At 34.3% G+C, this 10,703-nt stretch overlaps 1 protein-coding gene across 1 annotated transcript; it reads right to left on the bottom strand.

Moving 5' to 3' along the window:
- Positions 1 to 644: 644 nt before the first annotated feature.
- On the bottom strand, positions 645 to 9,967 carry LOC126843993 (uncharacterized). Its single transcript, XM_050581828.1, has 5 exons — positions 9,776 to 9,967; positions 9,219 to 9,305; positions 8,928 to 8,999; positions 5,082 to 5,214; positions 645 to 811 (listed from the first exon to the last, which is right to left on the bottom strand). Exons 1-5 carry the CDS (start codon positions 9,911 to 9,913, stop codon positions 717 to 719), a joined length of 525 nt encoding a protein of 174 aa, XP_050437785.1. The 5' UTR covers positions 9,914 to 9,967; the 3' UTR covers positions 645 to 716.
- Positions 9,968 to 10,703: the final 736 nt, after the last annotated feature.

Raw genomic sequence — 10,703 nt, 5'->3', positions numbered from 1 at the left:
ATAGAGTTTAATTTTTCCCCCCGAAAGTTCTAAAACGTTTTTAGTAAACCTTTTTTCAAACACTTCAACACTTGTCAAACCTTTAAATATCGAATAATCGGATGGAGGTAGTGACACGGCATTGCTATTATTTAAGTCCCTATCATATATGCATTTGAATTGGCGTAAATATATAAAAGAGACATATGAGAAAAGTTGGGCATCTTCTTTCTATACCAGCCGCAAATTTTTGTATCCCATGGAATGTGGATGAATTTGTTCTGTAGAGTGAATGTAATTTTTCTCAAATCTCAAGGAGACCTCTGATGGTTATTTTTTTAGGGGGTTATACCGTTCTCCAAAGCTTCTTCTCTCCATTTTTTTAACATATTGAGCTAACGATCAACTTGATGATTCGAGTCATATCACTTAAACTGCGAATGAAGTTTTCGATTTTCTCGTTTGTACTTAAGTGTTGTTTTTAAATAAATTCAGTAACAGCTCGTAATTAACTATATATTAACTATATAAACAACCTAGTCTCATTTATAGTTGGTTGTGGGGAAGTTATAGTTTCATGAGCATTCTATGTGTGCACTTTGATAGCTAATTACTACCTTCTTGTAAAAAAAAAAACACGGTTCATATGCATTGAAGTCAAGTTTATATTTTAAACGTGTCAACTGTTATAATATCGATACTGTGCAATATTTAAATTTAGTGTAAAATATTTGGGTTCATTGCAACCTAGAATTAATTGTTTCAATTTGCTGATGATTTAACGTATGATACATCACTGACATAAACGCTTCTCTGCCTATTTTTTGTTGATCTGGAACAATTAAAAAAATACTAGGTTAATGTTGATATAACGAAACATTTTTCAAAATTTTTAGTCATTTTATATAGCGGATACCATAGCATGTATTATTGGTTTGTATAATTATTTTATGAAACAATTTAAGCTACCAAAAGTGTTGTCAAAAAAAAAAATCGATTTTTATTTTATTCCAACACTATTTTAACGGGGTGCCACTGAGAACAACTCACTTTTCGTCGTGAAACATAAGTTTTTAATTTTTTTGTTTGTCAATATCGGACGGTATCTGACCGTTAGCGCGCAAGCTGGACCGTTGTTTCTGTTGTCGCCATAAGGCAGTGAAATGCTAAGGCCAGGACAGGACGAAACTCTGCATGACCTGCGGCGAAGAGAATCACCAGACAAGAAATTGCATGGCCCCTTCTCACTATGTTTTATGCCAGATTGGAAGAATGCCGACCAATATTCAGGAAGTGGAAAGTGCGAGGCTTACAGAAGAGTAACAGCCAAACCTAATACTTCCAATGACGCAAATATTATTGGTGTTATGATTTTCGTTTATCAATTCACAGTTATCTCAAGTTTTATTATATTTTTAACAGAAGTTCGGAACTAATTCCGGAATAGGTTCCTTGTTACTCCCTGTTGTAATCGTTCCGGAACAAATACTCCGGAATTCGCTCCTTTAAGTTAATTGTTCTGGAGAAAATACCTTGGAATTCGTTTCTTAAGATTTTCGTGCGGGGCAAATAAAATATACCTAATCGTTCCTTGTCATAAATCGAGCAAAATGTATGTTTTACGTATTATGTTATTTCGTTCTAGTTTTTACATTTCTCTCCTTACCCAAAACTTTTAATAAAAAATATAAATCTTCTTCTTCTTTATCTTCGCCTTACACTCCCAACTACATGCGGTCGGCCACCATAGTCCTACACCTCCATAGAACTCGGTCTTCTAAATCTCGTTAAATCACTTAACCTAACCTAACCTAACCTTTACTCTCACCTACAACTTCCATCGTCACCTTTTTTATAGCATTTACTACCCTATTCCAAATTTCATCTACATTTCCCTCCATGCTTCAATTTACTTCTTCCTTCATTCTCCTCAGAACCAACTTTTCTTTATCACCCGCTAACTTCCAACACCTAATCTTTGGCATTTTATCTTTGTGCTCTTTTCTCTTGTTCATACTGCTTCCTTCACACCAGAAATCCATGACCATTAACCTATGCTGCGTTACCACACTTTCCCCTGGAATTACTTTACAATCCACTATTTGTGATCTATAACTTTTACTCTTGTTAGTTATATAATGCTCTTCTCTCTTCCTATAAAAATTATTCACAACTGCCAACTCATACGCCTGCGCAAAATCAAGTACTCTCTCGCCCATTTCATTTCTTTCTCCAAAACTATAACCTTCGTGTACTCTTTCATACGCTGTCTTATCAGTCCCTAGATGTCTATTCATATCAACACCGATCACAATTTCCTCTTGTCCCGGTATTCCTTGCACCACCTCATCCATCTCTTGCCAAAATTCTTCCTTCAAACGTTCTTTACGCCCTACTTGCGGAGCGTAGCACTTACTACATTCAATACCTTACTCCCTAAAATTAATTTTACTATTATTACTCTATCACTTTTCCTCACAACTCCTACCACGTTTGCTTTCATCTCTTCATCCACTACCACTCCCACACCATTCCTGGTACTAGACTTCCCTGAAGTGATTTCAAACCAGGGAACATATGTTCTTCCCCTACACCGTTGACATCTCGAACGTTGGGTAGACTCGTGCACATAATAGGTGCATCGGCTACCGCACTCGCTGTCGGGCCGGTACTCGCTACACACATCCGCTGGCCATCCTCCCCTCCAAATATATGGCTACTTCTAGCCCGTTGCCCCGCGAACATCCGAGATCCACTTTACACAGGCTGCCAACCTGACCGCATTAGAAATCATCTTGCATGTTTTATCATTTTAGCCGTTATGCTTTAAGTAGACTGTAACTTTTTTTGTTGGCCGAAGATACTATAAAAAAAAACTAAAGCAAAAAAACTGAAAATACCTTATACGACCATAACCGAAAAAATATTAAAAAAAATCCCAAAAATTTTTAGAACATTCTTTTCATCGTAATAGCCATGCAGGCAGAGTTTCAAAAAGTTATGAAGGGATGCTCCAAACGTTCGTTGTGTAGTGATCCCCAGAGGTGATTACTACAATATTATTTTTATTTGACGACTCGGCGATCACGAACGAAAGAAAGGAAACACTTCAGATTTGTTAGGTTAAACATTATGTTTAATTATTTATTGTAGGTACTTAAGCATGAACAAAATACAAATAAAATATGAATTAAAACTAATATAAAAAAAACTGAGTGTTATTATTTAAAAACAACCAAGTTAACAAGTAGCAACCATTTACGATATACTGTCGCGTTCGATTACAATTCACCAACAATTCGCCTTGGCTACTTAGAAAATGATGTAAAGATAGTTAAAATGGGATAGAGATGATGAAATGATAGTTAACTTATTATACGGGCACGTCCTACGTGGGAACGTGCTTGTTAGAGCTATAACTTATCATCACGTAGGTTTACTACAGTTGGTAATTGGCGTTTTGACCCATATATAAATATTAATTACAATTTATATAGTATATACTATAAAAAATACTAAAAACAATGTATGCGACTAAGATTCGTCAACATTATCGGTCCTTTAGTCATGAATTAGACTTGCAGTTAAAAATAATGAAATGTATTGATTTATTTATTGTTAATTACTTTTTTTTTATATACTTATAATGTAAGACTAATTTAAAGTTTAAATTAGTCACAATATAAATTCCATAGAAACTATTGGCAAGTTAAAACAATTATAAAAGCTAATAACAATAAAAGCTTAATATCAAAGCTATTATTATAGATACAGGGTACAATTATTTTGTAGTTTTCCGAACTTCTTTATTAGTTTATTTAGCTACTTAAGTATTTAGTAGCGCTGTTGCTGCTGATACGTTAGTACTCAGTAGCTTTAATATCTAGTCATTTATCACGTTGTGCTCAATTTACCCTTGATTTAATTAATGTATGGGATATGGGGTTACTATTTGATATATTCCTCTAAAACTACCTAAAGCAATACGGAATACCTTTCGAATCAAAAATTACTCATTTAAACAAAATGGCTGACATTTTTAGAAACATAAAGGTTATTGATAATACCATGAGGCATGATTAAAATATACAAACAATAATATATAATATAATATAAATAGCATTTTAACTAAGGGTTCGAGGATTATTCTAACTGTTCAGTTTTTACATAATACTAGTGTTTTATTGTTTCACTGTTTCTATATTATATATTCTATGTAATAATATAATCTATTGTTCTAAATTGTAATTACCATATGTTTTTATCAATAGTAATGTGTTAATCACTTAATTTATTCTTGTTGTGCTATTTATTCAAATACTCGTTTTACTCTATACTATATAATATTAGTGTATAGTATTTCATCAAATCTTCTCGAGCAAAAAAAAAAAAAAGACAATTTAATATATTTGATTTTATTTGAATGGTCTGCTGCAGAAGAACTGTATTGTAGCTTATTCAAAAAAGGAAATGGAAAAAAATGTCATCTTATCCGCATGGTATATTACCAATAGTGAGAAGTAAAAAGGAAAAAAGTTAAATCAATATCTGATTTAACTTTGGTGTGTCAAAGCGTTCCATTAATACTAATCCAAATGATTTTTAGGAAAGCTGTTTGTTTGCGATGATTCGCTACTTAAATAATTACTTATTTTTTACATGATATGTGCTTTCTTTAGCACATGTCTTATTTGAGATTTTTACCATAAATTCGTATACCAAAACAGTTTTTGTAACTACATCTAATTATCTTTCAGGTAGACAATTGTCAGGCATTGTTGGTAGACATTGTCGCGTAGACAATGAAAATTATGAAACATACGTTGAATAGGTGTTACCATTTTTTTTTTAATGCATTAAAAACCTTCTTAGAAAACATGTTAACCCCTGGCTTTAAAAACATGTCCACACAGACTGTGCTTTACTTCTTCATTCCGTTTTTAAATATTAAGGTTAACGCGTAAAACATAAAAAAACAAATATGATGAAATTGCATCCATATTGTCATCACTATTGATATCCGCAATATCAGTCCAATTTCTTCGAATTGTGTTTAATATTTAAATGCTAAGTAAAATACTGAATATTATTGTTATATTTACCACCGTTGAAATTTTCTGTAAACCAGGCATTCATGTGTCCATGTAGATCGGGTGTTACAAGTTCGGTCAATTGTGCATAACTCATGTAACCTGTTTTATCACATCCCGTTTTACACCATATCTCTTTTAACACCTGAAATGTTTTTGAGAATTTCATAAAATTTCAACCAACGAAATTTGTCCAAAATTAATTTTAGCAAACATAAAATGTCGCATGCAAGATGGGCAAAAACAATAATAAGTAATCAGTATCCAATCCCATTTTATTTAGAAGCAAAACCTGGGTTACATAACAAAAAAAAATATTGCGTTAGAATATTAGGTTTGTGTTGGAATAAAATAAAAAATTACACCTAAAAGTATTCAATTGAAATTGATTTAATTATTATTATTCCTAGGTTTTAATAACTAGTTATTTTTGGCTGATTTAACCTATCATCGGCGCGGCGGCTTTAATAGTGATTATTTTTTATCATCAACGCATAAGTGTAATTATTTGATTATTTATTTTAATATAAGTGACTACTAATATATTTCCACAGCAATATAGAATATTATATAGTTAGTGTCAATTAACGATAAATTAAAGTAGCTTCATTATTGGAAGCTGTCACTATGAATTCTAATGCTAAACGTCAGACTAATTAGTTAGTTTTTTGTTGATATATCTTTTAAAAATGTATTTTATTTCTGGCAGCCAGGATCGATGAGGCGAATGTGACATCGATGAACGATCTAGAAGCACCCCGCACGAATGTGGGCCTCAGTCCCCTGTTACACACCAACCGGTTGAGAGACGTTACTGTATCAGCTAGCATTCGTCCTTTGTCACACTCGATAGGGCTTGACCATTCTGGTGACTTCGAGTTAAAATCTCCAGCGACAATAACAGGTGTTTCTGCAGACCCAACGCTGTCTTACAGACAAGTTAAGAAGTCTTCAAACTCTTGTAGTGGGGCGTTCGATACTCGTATACCGTCTATCTGCACCCACCTGAAACCCAGCTCCGGCGGGCCTACGATGTCTATCGGCAAGTTAGACGCCACAAACACTGCCGATCTCCCTGTACGGTCGCTATACCATCCATTCTCCTCATTTCCGTTCTTATATTGTTCGCTGACAATGATATGATAATGTCCGCGTTTATCACCCGCGCCTCATGAAACATCAGATCCTGAGCCGCTCTGCACACTCCGACGTTGATTTGTAGAAAGCGGATCATTGGATGTACCTGCCTCCAACGCCTAATGTCGCAACTTCTCTCTAAACGCACCACAGATCTCTACCGACTCCGTGCAATCCTTGGCCAAGTGGCCTGTCTTCCCACATCTGCGGCAGTATCCACTCCTGTCCACGCCATTACACTCACGTGCCTCGTCACCTGAAGACAAACACTTGTAGCAGCGCTTAAAGTCATGCCACAGACGCGTCTTGCACGAAACATAGCCAATCTTCAGTCTCCCCTGCGAGATGATCCGTTGACGACGTCCTGTCCAGCAGTGACCACCGCCATCTGTAGGCCCAATCCTGCTTGGTAAGCGAGACTTTTACCTCACCAGGTTCTTGCCTCCGCTCCCCTAAATTGCAAGTCCGCTCGCTTCAATGGCTCTAGCTTGTCGAGGAGAAGACAGGTCGCATCCATTAGGCTTCCCATTGCATCCTGTACCCCTTCCGCCAACACCCTCTTCAACTTGTGGTTGGGATGACGCAAAGCTTCGATCTTCTCCCTAATTATGTTCCTCACGGATGTTACTTCCATTTCGAGGCCAAAATAAATCGTCTTCGCTTCCGTGGAGATTTTGCCCATGCAATCCCATACAGCGGAGCTGTTTTCAGACATGATGGAAAACCGTCAAATCCAAAGGTATTGACGGTTACCAAACACGCTGTATTAGCGCGAACGACTCGTAAACCGGAACCTGGGGCTATTTGTCTGCGTACTATGCGCCTGCCGAGTTTTAAGGCCGCAGACCCAAAGGGGGGGGGGGGAAACGATTTTTCAGCCCTCTCTGGTGGTCGCGGGTTTTGCCCTAACCCTTTGAAATTTGGCAGGGACCTTCAGGCCGTTGCCTTGAGCCGGTATGCAAAAGTTGGGGGCTTAACCGCTTCCAGTCGTTAGCTGCTGGGCAGCTGCCTAATCCTCGGATGTCAACTGCTGCCAGACGCGCAGTTTTTGTCCGATCTACCCGAAACTCGGTGCCTGGCAGTTACTGACCACTACCTAGGTGGTCACTAAGTTTGGTTCTTCTAGCCCAAAAGGGGGAGTCGAATTTTTGACCGCCTCTGTGCGGCGCCAAATTGGGCCTAACTCCTCGAAATTTGGTAGAGACCGTCGGACAGTTGTCCCAAGCCAGCGTGCTGAATTTGGGGAGAATCACTCCAGCTACCAGCCTAAAATCTTCTTTTTTTCGTACCCAATTATGTGAATAAAAAAAATATGAAAAATGTATAATTTATATGTCTGCTACCCTCATGGCCTTATAACTATTGTAATTATCTAATGTAATAATAAATATTATTCATTTAACATTTTTTAATATGTCGAGCGTATTTATATATGTATTTATGCAAACCGAGACGAGCGTTACGTTACGGTTTTTCTTCGTTGGCCCCCAGCGCCCAGGCGTCCCATAACAAGCATAGCTTCAAAAAATTAAAAATAAATATTTAAGCTTAATTTTATAAGTTTTTAATTTTTTACCAACAATATAATTGCTGATTTGTTGATTTATTTGGTAAACATAATATTCTGAGAATCCCTGGTTTCGCGTTTTTTGTGCCGCCGCCGTTGTGCCAACTTATTTGGCAATTTTTTACCAACTACTATAATAGATTTCCTAAAACGCTTTGCTGTATTCTTTCCTCAATAAAAAATTGGATTTGTAGGTAAAACTCGTCCAGTATCTAGTTGAAGTAGTGTTACTGGACACCCCTTCTTTCACGTTGTCCTGTCATTGTATTATATTTTTTTTTCAAATTTACTTATTGTAACTAATATTACAGATTGTAAATATATTTTTAATAAAACAAATTTTAAAAAAACTCGTCCAGTTCATCTTGACACCTGGCGACCGTTACGGTTTAAAAGTAGTATAAGTGAAGAGGTGCTACCAACATAGTTCTTTTGATGGTTGTGTAAACAATTGAGTAATGCAGTTTTTAAAATAAAAAGTTAAAACAAATGCTATTGATATTTGATTAACTCGTAACAAATGCCCAATCTTAGTCAGAATAACTAAACAGTGGACCGTGATTTCATATTTCCCTTTTACTGGTAACATTAACGTCCGACCATAAGTTTCGAACCCCTGATCTGTTCAGACGCGTGACGTCACAGTGACAAGATAAACTAGACGTATGTCTCGAAAAATCAGCTATAAAACAATGACGCTTATGAATATCACTACTAATTAAAAGTAAATCAAAATGTTTTGGTTTTTTAGCGTCGCAAACTATTATTGGATAAATTAGTCCATAAATATTGATAGATACATTATTATTTGAAACTTTTTTAACATCTTTGATTGGACTTATTTTACACAGCTTAAATCTAATTTACCACTTTTCTCTAAATAACTAAAATGTTTTTTAATGAAAAGTTTGTTATGTCATGATTAACTTCGAATGATTATTGATACCTGAATTTGAGTATGTGAGTTAATAATACCCAACACATCTGTTTAAATTATTTTTGAAAATATGAGTAATCATAGTGTGCATTATTTACACTACTACATACACTTCTTGATAATACCAATATTGTTCTTATAATGTAAAGAAGTTTCACTTAAAAAAAAAAAATGCTAAATCATACATGTTTTAGACTATTGCTAAAACTATAATTACCGTATATGTCGCGTATATTTCTTCAGGGTCGTCTAAATGATCTCCGATCCATTCCAAATCCGATTGTCCCGTCTGATAATTAATAATTATTAAAAATACATAATATTTTAGTTAATTGGTCAATTAATAATAATTATTGTAATGTATTTTTTTTGCTGTTGTCATTACAAGGCACATTTACGCCGAACAACAAAATGTCATCGTATTTATTTTCGCAAAAAAAAAAAAAAATGTACTCATTCTAAAATATGCAATAATCTAAATTTAGGCTACTGAAAAAACTATAGTTACCTGTGCTAAATCGTACTGAGTGAGCCCCCAGTCTCGTGGGCCAAAAAGAAATCTAATTCTTGCCGGAGGGCCGACCGTTTTTCCTACCTGACAATATATAATTATTATAAACACATAGTAATTTCGGCGTCATTCTTTCACCTGTGGTTGTAATTTACAAAATAATTATAATGTTTTATTTATGGAGCTAAAAAAGTTTAACAGCTGTTATTCTAACTTAATAAATAAACAGTAGTAGGAGCGAGAAATAATACAGTTATGAACTAAGCAAAATTATAGGCCAAATGGCAAACGGTTAAGTGTTTTACAGCGAAGATTATATTTATTTCTATTATTTAAAGCCGCTCAAGTTATTATGTCGGGTCGCACTCCCTTGAGCTTGGCCTTTGCGACAAAGATTTTAATTATAAGTCCTTATGCTAAAATAATTATTGTTTCCTAGACTAAAATGGCTATATAGGAATACTTTAACCTGTATATTATAAATGATTAAGCAAAACTTCGACAAAAAACTAATAGTTTTAAACAAATAGTTTAAAAATAATATCAAGAATTACTTCATTTTCAGTTGGCTCCGGTACAGTACTAGTATCTGTAGCTTCATAATCTTTTTCAGGATCTCTATGTGAAACTCCCAGTACAGTATTAGAAGCTAAGATAAAGGATAGCAACGAAATAGAGAACTTGAAGGTCATTGTAATATTCTGTGAACTATTAGCTGAAGTTTAACTGAGAGACAAAACGAATGGTTTTTACTATCAGGCATTCTAGCCTAGTTTTTTTTTTATTGAATTGCAAAAAAAAACTTAAATTATACAATTACATTAATGTGTATGTCTCTAATTGCTATTGAATTTTTTAGATGTCGCATTGATATTTAAATTTCATATTTGCACAAGTATATAAACAAATATATTTATTGTGTGTAAAAACCATACAATAATGTCAAGGTCTTTAACGCAAAGATGATCCCGTGTACAAGATATAGACGCAATGACTATGTGTACATAGTCATTTGTAGACGGTGTCGTATTAGAAATTCAATATTTGTCTAATCGACTATGTGTACCTTTTTAATAATTTGAAACGTTTGGGATTACACATAATTATATTATTTTGCCGGCGTGACAAAAAAATTGCGAAATTGAAAAATGTTTTAAAACAAAATCAAGAAAATAAAATTTATTAAAACATTTATCAGTAATTTTTTTAAAGGATCGCAGACAGATTTGAAAAAATTCTTGTAACTATTGAAAATTAAAATCGCAGTTCAATAGTATTTTTTTTTTTTGGAACATTTAACACTATTTTAATACTTTTCGGCATATACAATTAATAACTACCTACTAATAATAATTACTATTTTAAGTCAAACCAACATTTTGGGCTTTTTTACTCTTTATTAGTATATAAAAGGCACAAACTTATGTTACTCTTTCTAAATTCATCCCTTTATAACATTTTAAACTTATAATATTATTTCGC

Source organism: Adelges cooleyi, unplaced genomic scaffold (assembly GCF_023614345.1).
Source record: "Adelges cooleyi isolate 19-005CV unplaced genomic scaffold, UGA_ACOO_1.1 ACOO_flye_CR_arks_rails_tigmint_CR_PRNA_583, whole genome shotgun sequence".
Classification (NCBI taxonomy): domain Eukaryota; kingdom Metazoa; phylum Arthropoda; class Insecta; order Hemiptera; family Adelgidae; genus Adelges; species Adelges cooleyi.
This window is presented reverse-complemented; position numbering and strand designations above follow the sequence as displayed.